Genomic DNA, 13,555 nt, shown 5'->3' on the forward strand with positions numbered 1-13,555 from the left:
CCGGTTAGTTTCACCTCGATCCTAGGCAAGCTGTTCAAGAAAATTATGCTGGCACACATCCAGGAGGGGCCAGCAGGGGACTGTATGCTGAGGGGCAACCAACATGGGTTCATCAGTGGCAGGTCCTGTCAGACCAACGTGGTGGCCTTTTACGATCAGATCACCAGATCGTTAGATGCAGGGGTAGCAGTGGATATAATCTTCCTGGACTTCCGGAAGGCTTTTGACACTGTCTCTCACCCCGTTCTCATTAAGAAACTGGGGGGCTGTGGTGCAGACACCCACACAGTCAAATGGGTCACCAGCTGGCTGGTGGGCCACACCCAGAGGGTGGTAGTGGATGGGTCCTTCTCAACCTGGGAGGACGTGGGCAGTGGGGTTCCGCAGGGCTCGGTCCTCAGGCCCGCACTGTTCAACATCTTCATCAGTGATGTGGATGAGGGGGTAAAAAGCACCCTGTTCAAATCTGCTGATGACACTAAGATGTGGGGGGATGTGGGCAAACTGGAAGGAGGCAACAGGCTACAATCAGACCTAGACAGGTTACAAGGGTGGGCGGACGAGAATAGGATGGGTTTCAACACTGACAAGTGCAAGGTGATGCACCTGGGGAGGAACAACCGGCACCATACCTACAGGTTGGGGAACTCCCCTCTTGTCAGCACGGAGGCGGAAAGGGATCTGGGGCTCATCACTGACTCCAAGATGAACATGGGCCGGCAGTGTGGAGAGGCAGTCAGGAAGGCCAACCGCACCTTGGCATGCATCCACAGATGCATCTCGAGCAGGTCCAAAGAGGTGATCCTCCCCCTCTATGCGGCACTGGTCAGGCCGCAGCTGGAGTATTGTGTCCAGTTCTGGGCGCCACACTTCAAGAGGGATGTCGACAGCATGGAGTGGGTCCAGAGGAGGGCCACTCATATGATCAGGGGGCAGCAGGGCAGGCCCTATGAGGAGAGACTATGGGACTTGAACCTGTTCAGCCTCCAAAAGAGAAGGCTGAGGGGGGATCTAGTGGCCTGTTATAAACTAGTCAGGGGGATCAGCAGGCACTGGGAGAGTCACTGTTCCCCCGAGCACCATTTGACCCCGGTATTCTTTCCTGCCATGGCAGGGGGTCGGATTTGATGATCTGCTCAGGTCCCTTCCGACCCTAGAAACTATGAAACTATGAGTCCTTACTTAGACATATTCACATTTTTTCTCCCTTCCTTTTACCATCATTTTTTTTATCACTTCCCTTCCCCTTCCCTTCTTCGGATCACACACACATTTCCTGCCTCACTCAGTTTGTGACACCTGCAATTTGATCAGCTCACCTGGTGGTTTTCCAAAATCACCTTGCAATGTTGCATTCCTCTCAAACTAGAACTTTGCTGATCCAGTGGGTTAATGAACCCTTCTTTTCCTTCATGCTGCAAAGGGATCTGCAGTTTTATTTCTCTCCTAAAAAAATGGAATGTAAATAAAGGTGGCACTCACAGGTGTAGGACTGACAGGTTTAGAAACTAAAATCATATTTGCCAATGAAACCAGTACTGCATTTGCAGCACAGTGCAAGCCCCATTCTTACCATGAGTGAATGCTTCTAGGGATGAGAAAGGAGTTCAGCCTCCACGCTAATCCCTGGCTTCTGACAAAGAGGTAAAGCCCATCTATGGATGTTTCCTCCCTCTAGAGGAAGCAAGGCTGCATCCCCACAACAATCTTAATTTCATGCTCTTCTTTCTGTCTACACCACATGCAATTGTTACTGCCCCGCTACTGAAGATTCAGTTGTTATCACAGCCTTCTGACAAGATCATGGGACTATGAATCAGAGGCTGCACCCAGACGTGCGTGGACGTTTGGTTCCCTGGAGACAACTAATGGTGGCACACCTTGTGCTGCCACTAGTTGTCCCTGGAGAACACCTATGCCACGCGTGTGATGGTGCACGACAAGTTACCCTGGGTGGGGTAGGGAAGGCTGGTGCCAGCACTGGACTGCGGTGGAGAGGATCCTGTTTTGTGGAGCCTGGCTGGCAGAGCGTGGTTCTGGCTGGCCAGGCTCTGGCTTTGGGCAATGCATTCTGCCACGGTGTATGCCACTCCACTTTTTTCCGTGGTTTTTTTGGACCCCTGGATATCCAGGGATCAAAAAAAATCCCCTCTGTGCTGCTCCCTTTTAGTTCAGAGAACAACTGAATGTGTGGTATGTGGCACTACAGACATGTCTGTGGCATACGGCTGTGTTCGCCTGGATGCGGCCAGAAATGTTGACTCCTGTTTTGTCACTAGCTGATTGTGAGATCTCAGGCGTTGAACAACTAACTTAAACTTCTCTGAGCCTATGTCTTCTCTTTAGGAATATATGGATAATAGAGCTCCTTTAAACAGTCTGTGAGATTCAGGCAGGAATGTTTTGAATAAATGGTAGTTATACATCTGCGAGCTGCAGTGCACAGATGACAACATTATACATAAGTGTGTATATGCAGAGAAGGGTCATACAATTATTGTTCTGCTAAGGGTAAATCTGTGGAAACTGTTCAGTGCCATGGAACAGGTACAGCTTTTGTATAGAGGCAGAGGCTGCTGGGAATCCATGTAAGAGAAGGGAGCATTCCCAGAGTAGACCCAAGACCAGGGGACAAAACACCATAAAGATATAGCATGCAAACTCCCTATTGCAAAGGATGTATACAGTGGCTATGGATGATGCTGTAGCATAGTGTGGCCTACCTTTTTGGCAGGCATGCCACAAATTAGTCCTGGACCCTCCCTGAGTGTCACTCTGATCTCTTTTCCCTGCCTGATCTGCCTCTCTGTTTTTTGTTCTCTGAGTAAACTGCTGCTCTGCTTTCTGCTCCCTGACTTATCAGTTGCTCTGCTACATATCCTGTGTCTGATTTGCTGCCTGCAAACAGACATTACCCATGCCACTTGTGGCAAGCATGTGGCGCATTGGCCACCCCTGATGTAGCAGTTGTCAGCTCTACTGCCTAACGATTAAGGAAAAGGAATGGAGAATTCTGTCCCCACTATGCAGAACACTAGTTTGTCCTGAGCCAAAATGGTTTACTTTATGGAATTTAATCTCTTCTACTTGTACAATGAAAAAAACAAACGAGAGAAACCTGCAAGAAAGAACACTGCATTACTCCCATCATTTTAAAATGCTTCTTTTTATTTCAGTGGTTGCACATTGGGTGAATAAATTTAACGTCACAACAAAAATATAATGGATATCTTAACAGATTGCTATGGTTACAGTGAAAGGAATGAACGAAGGGGATTTCTTAAACTGTTATTGAAATAGCCAGAACTGCTGTCAATTATATTTTGTATGAGAGAGGCAAATGATAAGGTATTTTGGTGAAGTGCTGTTTCATTTGTACAAAATAAATACAGAGACATCTCAAGTAACTCAAAATTACCTCTCAACTATAGTTTCTCAGTGTTGGCCCATCTCATGATTTTTTCTGGGGAGTTCCTTTTCTGTAATTCAACAAAGCATTTAAGATTTATTCATCTCCATTAGACTTTCTTTTTAAAATATAAACAAAGTTTTGGCAAATAATATTTATACAGAAAAATAGTTTTAGATCTTCCCAAATTTTGAAATATTCTATAAAATTACTTTATAAATAAATAAAATGCAGAATCTGTTCTACATTTATTTGCTCATCTGCGTAATTGCCTCCATCTTGTTAGCATAGGTTTGCACTTTCACAGTTTTGAGAAATATTACAAAGTCATAAAGTCGGAAAATGGATCTCTTATTAAAAATACATTTTTTCTTTTGTGTGTAAATTTGTATGGATGTAAGCCCTGATGTACCATAATGTTGTCATCAATGGGCCAAAAATAGTAATATTGGATTAACTGTAAAAAATATAGAATAATTATTTTGGAACATAAAAAGATCACACAAAACAATGTTTTAAAGAGTTTGCTACAGAAAATATTTAAACAATGTGGATAATTTACCATTTAGTATTATACAATATGCTACCAAAATGGCTAAATTAACTAGTATTAAAAAAAATAAAATGAAAAACAACTTTGACAGATATAGGCAAGTTGCAGTGTCAACTACCTGGTTAAAATGACTGAGAAAGTCTACAAACATTAGTGTTTTAATAGTACATAATGGTGATACCTTAACTGCTAAAGGAACAAGTTAAGATACATTATTTTCCAACAATTTAAAACAAATGCAACATTACAAGCATTATGTTAATTTTACAATCAGATTGTGATTTTGTTTTCTTTTGGGTGATCAAATCTACAATCTTAATATAAAGAGATAGTAATTAGACATTTGACAAACAGGATTTAGAATGGGAAGTCATTTCCAAAACAAATAATCATGTTGTTAGTGCCTCTAGTCTTTCAGAACAGGCAGTGCTGCCAAAGTTTAAAATATTTTACAATCAATCTGTGAAGTTTAAGTTAAAATACTGCAATCACTAATAATGTCCACATAGAAAACTGATGCTGCAAACAATTATACATAATATTCATTTATAACAGCTGTTTTGTTTTTTTAAATCATAATTTAAAAACTATGTATTTATGTGACATGTGCAACATATAAAATGTGATATATGAAATATTTGGTACAATAGTGCTTGAAACAAATTTTAAACCAAACTTAAATGAAATTTTAATTGTACATATATAATTACTGTGTAAATCAACAAATCATTTAAAAAAGTAAACAACATTAAAATCTGTTTCATCCATATATATGTATGTATGTATATATAATATGTATATAATTGTATTAAAGATATCTTCATACTTTGTGACATAAAATATGTTTTAAAGAAAAAAGATTAAAATAACTAGTATTTCTCCACTGTAATCCAGTTATCATCCTATAATGTAATTTAAAAAATACAAGAACAGTAATGGTTTATTAAACTTAAGCGCTCCCTACATGTTTAATTTTTAGTTAATAATCTAGATTAAAGTCACTTACCAGGTTTTCAGTGACTGAATTCATTTTTTTAAATGAGAATATCATACAATCTCCTCACCTACAGCCTCTTTAATTAGGTGTTTGTTTGTTTATAGAAGTTACTTAACAGCTTGGCTCTTTGTGATAATCTGATTGCAATTTTGAAACATTTATCACTTACTGTATATTAGATTGTTGGCATCAGCCTCACTTCCTTCAAGTCTGATGTGGCAAATTTTAGGCACTTCTGCAAAGTCTCTTTTAAAAACATTATAAATATACTTGTAAAATAAAATTTTCAAGACTTTGTTGGGGGTATGAGATTCATACCGTGCAAAGTTTTAGATTTTTCTTTTGCTATTCTAGAATCCCACGATTCAATGCAGCTTGTCCATACAAGTCAAATATCAACTTAGGTGCATCTAAAGATTTGTGCTTTGCTTTGGGTTTTCTATTTAAAATTGTAGACTGGCAGGGTGATGAGCACGAGGACTGGAGTGTGTTTCACTTCCTTTCTTTGTCTGGGAATCAACTCACTAGGGAAGTAAACACAGGACTTCTTTAACCAAGGAAAAAATAAAACATGTGTAATTAGGGTTAAAAATAAACCTGCAACTGGGATATATCTTAGCCAATATAAATGAATTATTGCTAAACTTGAAAGATTCATAACGTCATGAATCTTATAATACTAAATTAATTGGACCATTTGCATTCGCTATAGTTATGGAGATAAGACAATATTCCTAAGAAGTAAACTATGTTTATAAAATCTTTAAAAGTAAATGTACCCTTTAAGTCTTGAAACATCACAGCTGGTATCAGGTAGTTAACTATTTTAGGTTGGGATACAGTAAGCATACCATATTTACTATTCATATATAACATAGCAGCACTAGCTTCTTAGAGTTTGTGATTTGTCCATAAGAACAAAATCGTTACTTAGCATGCAGTTTGTGGCAACTCTAAAGAGGAGGAAACAGGACAGTATGTACAGTAACAATGTTTTGCCATTCTCAGTGAGGCTTCTTGACATTCCATTCCATTTCTGCTGATTATTTCAGGATTATCTGTTAAAGAAATGAAGACATTATTGTTTTTTCTGATGACTTTAACCCAAAAGCAATACACTATTGTTTATGATTTCGTCTAGTTAAGACACCATCTACCTATGCTGGGTGAAAAGTTTTGCATTTCACAAACCTATCCTTTTTTTCCTCCCAGTCTCATGAGAGTGAAATTAGACAAATGGGCTATTGAACTTCAAGATACCAGATGTATGTTCTAAAGTAAAGGAAAAATGAGAAAGAACACGACAAATTATTTGCAGTTCCCCAGCAAATTCTTAGAAGTGCTGAATGGGCTAGGAGAGGGAATTGAATAGACACATTTGTCCCTGACTTCTCTGGGAATCAAGTTGAGCCATGAAGGTTACTGACCTGGATGCTATGTTCAACATTAACCCTAACACTAGGTTGGTTTTTTTTCTCTCCCTCTCTTTTAGAGGTCGGTGAACTGAAAAACCTTGCCCATTTTCTCTGTATTATACAGGCAGTCAGGCTAGATGAGCATTATGGTCCCTTCAGGCCTATAATTTACCAATCTACGTAACTGCTAATTCTACTAATGTGACACTTCAGTATGCTAGGATCCATGTACAGGAACCTGTTTACACATGACAGTCCTATTTCCAGTACCAAAATGCCAAAAGCATGTTATGCTTTGAATGACAGTTTTAAATACAATCTTAACAGATTGTTTAAAAAAAAAAAAAGCCCTCAAACTGCACCCCCACCAGTGTATCCGGCATACAATATAGACAAAACAAACCAGATTTCCACAGCCTTCCAAACTGGGTTCAACAGTTAGGGAGCACACCTGAGTTACTGCATCATTACTGAGTTGTTACTTCAGACCTAAGGACCAACTCTAGGCAATGCCAATCTATGGAAATACTCCTTTTTCCTGTTTAGCTAGGTATTATTCAAGCATGTTTCAAACCATTTCAAATCACATTTCAAGTAACATGCAAGACAGTTTTAAAAGGTACAATGTTCCATGTAGCCACTGTAAATGTGCATCATCATTTAGCGTGGCCTTTATCAAAAAAATATAAGATGTTTAGAAAATGACATCGGCAACATACTACCTCTGACATACAGACCACCAACAAAGAATGTAAGGCCATTCATTCCAGTCACCCATTTGGTTATGTTTTAATACTTTTTGTTGAAAAATAAAATTGTGTGCAGCCATTGTTCCAAAAGTTGGCTGGAATATCTTATTTTTCTGCTACCAGTTTGCTGCAGCAGGTATATTATGAAATAAACATAGTTAACAATGACACCCATCTGCCTGTGACTACCTCAGAAACTTTCATTCCAGGTGGGAGACAATAAGCACCAAGCTGTTTCATTTTTCAAAGGAAGACTGCCCAGTGATAAGCTGCATTTTAAGGGCTGACATGTGTTGTCATATCTGCAGGTTACACTGTTTTCCAATGTAGGAGCTTGGATCTGTTTAGAGCAAAATGGTGGCATGCTCTGCCTCAGGGTGGATCAGATGCTCAAGTTATTTTCTAGTTTTTGGAGGCACCTGTAATTTGTTTATTCTGTGCTAGGAAAATGGAGTAACTGCTCCCACTAATTTTACTAAATGATCCACTTGAAGTCTAAACTGTGAAACCAACTAGAGAAGTAAGGCATGTTCCATAAGAATATTTAGTATCTGGGTGTATGAGCTTCCCTTACTGTATTATTCGCTGACACGCCAGCATTTATTCCTCTAATTATAAACATCCTCAGTTACATTTTTGTGGCATCCAGAGGCGTCAGTCATGTCAGGGCTTCACCATAATGGGCACTGTTTAAACATAATCCTGCTCAGAAGGACTTAAAATGAGACATAATATGTGAAAAAGACAAACAGGAGGGAAAAGGGAGAGGGAGAGAGGCTAAAGCAAGAACACATAGATAATTGTTGAATATTTATATTGTGGTAAGGCCTATACGTCAGGTAGGCAGGTTCCTTTGTGTTTTGCTCTGTCTAGAGAAAATGACAGTCTCTGCCCAAAATCGATGCTTAGTAGCTGGGTGCACAACCTGTAGCCCACCGGTGGCAACAATTACTATTCCTCATCTGCTTAGCTCTTCTCAGATGACAATTTTCCATATGAATCACAGCAGGAATGAACTTCAAGGAGACAGCTTAGAGCAAATAAGATGGTAGCTATCTTAACAGGGAGATTTTCCTTACACAGAAATGGCAGCGTAGGAAAAATAGCAAAGGTGCTCATGGAGAGACTTCATAATTGTTTCACATTGGACATGGTCTATGCAGTTTGTTCTGTTCTGAAATACCCAGGCAGTACCCTGGCTTTTTAAAGATTCTCATTCTTCGTGTTTGCTACACTTATTATGATTTTTTAATGCATTCCCTATTCTCTGTCTTCACTTAGAATTGTGCCCAAAACCAATACTACTGGAATGAAATCCATGGCCAATAACTAATAATTATACAGACTCTAATCAGGCTGCAAAATCATCATCACTGACCTTTTTATCTAGTAATAATGAGCAATGCTGGTATAATCATTCTAAAAAGGTCTAACAATATTACCTTGGCCTTTACTATAGAATGATAGTTAGGAAACCTTAATGTCTAATTTAGAGAGAATCAATTTGAAATCTATCAGCTTTAGAAAATACGTTGTTGAAGGTACTGCACTAGCTGGCTGACATCTTATTTTTGAAGAGATACAATGCCACTTTTCTATATTTTGAAGTATCTCTCTCCTTAGTGGTACATGAGAAATCTACACGAAAGATGGGGAAGCTGATTGTAGCAGACGGACTGCTCTTGTAGAAAAGTCTTCTTGAAAGGACTCAGGGGAGTGACTCTCCATGAGGTTCTCTGTGCAGAGATGTGCTCTAAAAGCTCTGTCAGAAAAAGTTACAGCACATAATCACAAGCCAGGTTTTCTCAGGAAGATAGGGCCATCCAAAAAGAGGCCATGTACAAGCTCTAGCATCACTTATTATCACCTCTCCCTACTCCCTAGTTGCTCGACTCCACAGTTGGGCTACCAGGGATTTCTTCCTGAAGACTCCAGGGGACGGAGGGTGAGGTGGGGAGGTCTGTATGAAAAAAGATATTTTGACCTATTCTCCAACTAAAGTAGGGTACAGCAATCCATTATACAATGACTTGACTTACTGCATAAGAAGGAACCGGGGGTATGGTGGACCACAATGTGAGCCAACAGTGTGCTCTTGTTACAAAAAACAGGCCAACAGTAGCCTGGGTTGTATAAAGAGGCATGTCACTTGCAAATCTAGAGAAGTGATTCTTCTGGTTTATTCAGCACTAGAGTACTTGTCCAGTTTTGGGCCTTACACTTTAAGGATGTGGACAGTGTATTACAAGTGCAGCTCAGAGCAACAAAAATAATTAGAGGCCTCAAAAGCATGACTTATGAGGACAGGCTAAAAGAACTAGGGCTATTTATTGTGGAGAAGATGAGGAAGATTTGATAACACTCTTCAAATACCTGAAGGATGATTACAGAGATGATGTAGATAGAATATTCTCTGTGGCCACAAAGGACAGGATTAGGAGCAATGGCCTCAAGCTACAGCAGAGGCAATTTAGATTGAAGATTTCTGACTATGAAAGTGGTTAATCACTGGAACAGGCTACCCAGAAACATCGTTGAATTTTAATTCCTGTACGCTTTCAAGAACAGGTTGGACAGACATTTGGTTGAAATAGTTTAGTCAGGGATGATCCTGCCTTGATTTGGGGTTTTTGGAGTGGGGAGTTGTTGTCCAGCAGGGGGTTGGACTAGATTTCCTTTCCAGCTCTACTTTCCTATGATGCTATGATAAATGTACGTATAAAATCATTAAAAATAAGAGATTATACATGTAGAGTAAAAAAAAAAAATTATGATAGTTTGTCTATGAGCCACACGTACAATTTGTTTTTTCAACAAGAGACTGGACCTTCAGATTTTTTTTTACCTCTGGCCTCATTCCCTCAAAGTAAATTAAAATATTTTTGCTCTTGCTACTGCCTAAAGCAATATTGCCTCAATATTCTTGCTGTGTTTTGGATTATTGTGCTCTGGTTTGTAATTTTTATTGTAATGTTTTCAGTGTGTGTGAATATCATACCATCTTATGTATTGTGTCCTACTTTTGCCAGATAATAAATACTATAGAGGCCATCAGAATAGCAAGATCCTGGCTTTTGGTGATGCAGGGCATAACAACATGAAGAAAACCTTATTTGACCTTGAAGGCCCAAATCCTATTTCACTTTTTGACTTCTGTTAATCCCTTCTGAGAACTCTCAAAAGGACAAGCCCAGTTGTGCAGGTGGACATAGTGTCTAAATTCTGCAAAAGTGCACTAAATATTGCTTATGCATCAGCTTTTAGACAGCTAACTAACATTCACATACCTACAGATGAAATGGGTTTTGGAAGAACATGTACAACATAAAAGCAGTCTGTAACCATTTCTAAACCTTACAAATTCTAGCCATTCATGTTTAATCTGAGACCACTTTGATTCTTATAACTCTTATTCTGTGTTGTATCAGCTGTATCTGAGTGCAGTACACAGCAATGAACATACAAGATTTTCTATCCTACATTAATTTTGTATAAACCAGCTCAGCTGCAGACTTCTCAGTGGATCCACCTGCAAATGCAATAAACTTGATTTTGGTATGCATTTCTAAGATGCTCCTTTAAAAGGCCTTTGAAATCACTTCTCCAAAGTCTCTGATTTCATAGGTATTACTATATTTTGAGCCAACATTAAGGCCCTTCACCTGCAAATGCAAATTATTTCCATATTGGAAAAAAACTATACTCATATTTAATAGATTTGTAAGTAGTGTTAGCAAAAGGGTAAACATTTGGATCTCTTCCTGCTAGGTTTTGAAGACCAGTTCAGGACAGTGGTGCCCCAGCCTTTTTTCCCTGTGGGCTGGATCAGTGGTACCGAGTCTGTCTGCAGGCTAGATCCAGCTGGTAGACTGGCCCCGTGGATCTGATCTAGCATGCAGTGTTGGGGCTTGATTTAGCCATGCATGGAGGAAGATGTGGGGGTGGCTTTGAAATTTGCTGCCACTGCACCCTGCCGACAAACTGCCTGACCTGTAAAGGAGCCATGCGCACCAGATGTCATGACTCTCTGGGCCAGCTCTAGCTCAGGGGCCAGGGAGTTAAGCACCCGTGATTTAGGAGCTTCTTGCATATATAGTGACATTCTCTCTTTCCAGGTATTTCACACAGGCAGTACAGCAGTCATACAGGTTTAGGAAATACATTCTAAAAGGATCTACAGCAATTTATAGAAAGTCTGTCCTCAGAAAGCTTCTCATGCTTTCTGAAACCTACACAAAACATGCCATCTCTCTGATGGGAAACTGGATTGATGGGAATTTAAAGCTTTCTATGGGTTTCAGAAAATGCCCCTATGCGTTGGTTGTATTGATTAGTATGCTCTTTTGTGCCATGACTTCTGCACCCTCCATGCTTAGGAAAGACTTTCAACAGGAACACTGGAGTGGAAAGCACCCCATGGTTCTTTGATTCCTTACCTTTAAATTAGGGAGGACTGCCCACACTACTCCTTTTGGAAAATTATTCCAGAATCTCATTTCTCTAAAAACCTTCTCCCAGTTTAGGATCTACATTTACACATGGACCATTTATATCCATTTGTTCCTCAGAAATCTTCTAAACATTTCTCCTTAAAATTTACCTCTGCTTTGACCACTATAAGTCATGTCTGTTAGACTATGAGCTGTGATTTCTATCTGCTGCTAAGCTCTGTCCATTTTATTGTTATTTCATCCTCTTATCCCAATCCCACCTTGTTTGCCTGTTTTGTTCATGTTTTGTTGTCTCTCACACGAGTTCTCTAAACCAGACACTACTTCCTTGGTTATTTGTCTGTACTGTGTCTAGTCCAAGGGATCCTGATCTTTGCTGGAGGTCCCTTGGTTCAAAGCTTTCACTGACACATTAGAGTTATCTTCCTGTCCTCTATTCAGACTCTTCTGCCTCTGAGTCTGCTCAGTTTTCTTGGCTCCATTCCCACTCTGCCCCCCTAGCCATCCATTCTTCTATCTTGAGGCTCAGAGCCACTGGCCTAATGTCTGCCTTTTGTCCAGTGTTCAGGGGATGTATTTCCTTTTTTCCCAGTCTGAGCACATATATCTAAAGAAAAAAAAGTGGAATCATGTAACCCTGCAACCTTAATCTTTTCCACGTAATTTCTGACAGGATACAGTAAATGAAATCGCACACAGTCAAGTAATTAGACAAACGTATACTTTGTTTCTTTGGTTTCAGAAGGAAAATATATTACCAGCTTCTCAAACACATTTTAGTATACTTCTCTTTCCAGGGAACATATTGAGGTAGCAAAGAATGAGAAACTATTCTTTAATGAATGTTATTCACTACAAATAAACAGGATTAAGTCTTTTAAAAATGAAGACAATCTAGTTTTGCTCACTTTTTCCCAGAATAATGAATAATGTAGCCCTTTAAAGTTTATCATACTACATTCTGATTTATCTTACTATACACTGAATTCTAATTTTTGTTAATGGGAGAGAGAATGAACAGACTGCGTAGACATGAACAGCATTATGGTGATATTTTATGAGTTCCCATATCACAACTGTTTAGAATGTCCACTCAGTATAACCCTTGAGGAGTGTTGATCTAGTATAATAGGTTGCCTTTTGCACCTTCCATTTTTAGGGCATTTTCTTTCCTCTGCTTTGATTTTCTAAGCTGTTCTGATCAGTTTACCCAGAGGAAATGAGAGAATAAAGAAGTGAAAGGGCAAACACTGAGGTTGTTATTCATTAAGATTCTGTATTTCTCTGTGTGAGTGCTACTTCTTCAGCACCTCATTTCTCAATTCCCTCCTTTCCTTTTATGTAAGACCTGGTTTCTATTTTGTTTACTTCTTGTATTTCGCCTGTACTAAAAGCATTTAGAACGAGAAAGGGATTAACAATTTCGCACCTTTAGTATGGGTGCTGCCAAGCACAAAAAGCACAGCTAACATTTCTCTAGACTCCACAGGAGCAGCAAGTCAAGATATTTTCACAGTAAAAAAAGAGAGACAGAGAGAAATGAAAGGGAAAAGAAAAACAACTCCCCACTCCAAAAACCCCAAATCAACACCCTCCTCCCCAAAAGGGTTCAAACTGAGGCTTCTTTTATTGTAATTTTTTTCTAATGTATTATGATTCAGAACTTGGAGGTGTAAAGGCATTAAGAAAAGCCAAGTGTAACTCTGCTGACTTGCACACTCCTCACAAATAAAGAGGACATTATTTTGTATTACTGTACTTTTGGTTAGATTTATAACTTAATACATATGTGCAATATGGACCAATCAAGGTCTCCAAAGAAAGCCTAGCTATGAATTCCCTGACTTCTGCCCATTTATGTTTTCATTAATTTTCTTCTTGAGGATTCTTGTATATACATACGCATATACATAGTTATGTCAGTGCTATCATTGCACATGATTTTGTGCCAAAGATGTAGTAAGTCAAGGGCAATGGATCC

At 39.3% G+C, this 13,555-nt stretch overlaps 1 protein-coding gene across 11 annotated transcripts in view; it reads right to left on the bottom strand.

Moving 5' to 3' along the window:
• Positions 1 to 3,153: 3,153 nt before the first annotated feature.
• Positions 3,154 to 13,555, bottom strand: part of MBNL2 (muscleblind like splicing regulator 2) — a 165,096-nt gene continuing 154,694 nt past the window's right edge. For all 11 annotated transcript variants that reach the window (XM_090023252.1, XM_090023222.1, XM_090023290.1 and 8 more), the window contains one exon: positions 3,154 to 6,017. In XM_090023252.1, coding sequence (XP_089879378.1) covers positions 6,003 to 6,017 — 15 coding nt within the window. In that variant the 3' untranslated portion in view covers positions 3,154 to 6,002. The remainder of the gene's footprint in view (positions 6,018 to 13,555) is intronic.

The sequence above is a fragment of the Crocodylus siamensis genome, chromosome 1 (genome assembly GCF_052110815.1).
Source record: "Crocodylus siamensis isolate JL-2025a chromosome 1, ASM5211081v1, whole genome shotgun sequence".
Classification (NCBI taxonomy): Eukaryota; Metazoa; Chordata; order Crocodylia; family Crocodylidae; genus Crocodylus; species Crocodylus siamensis.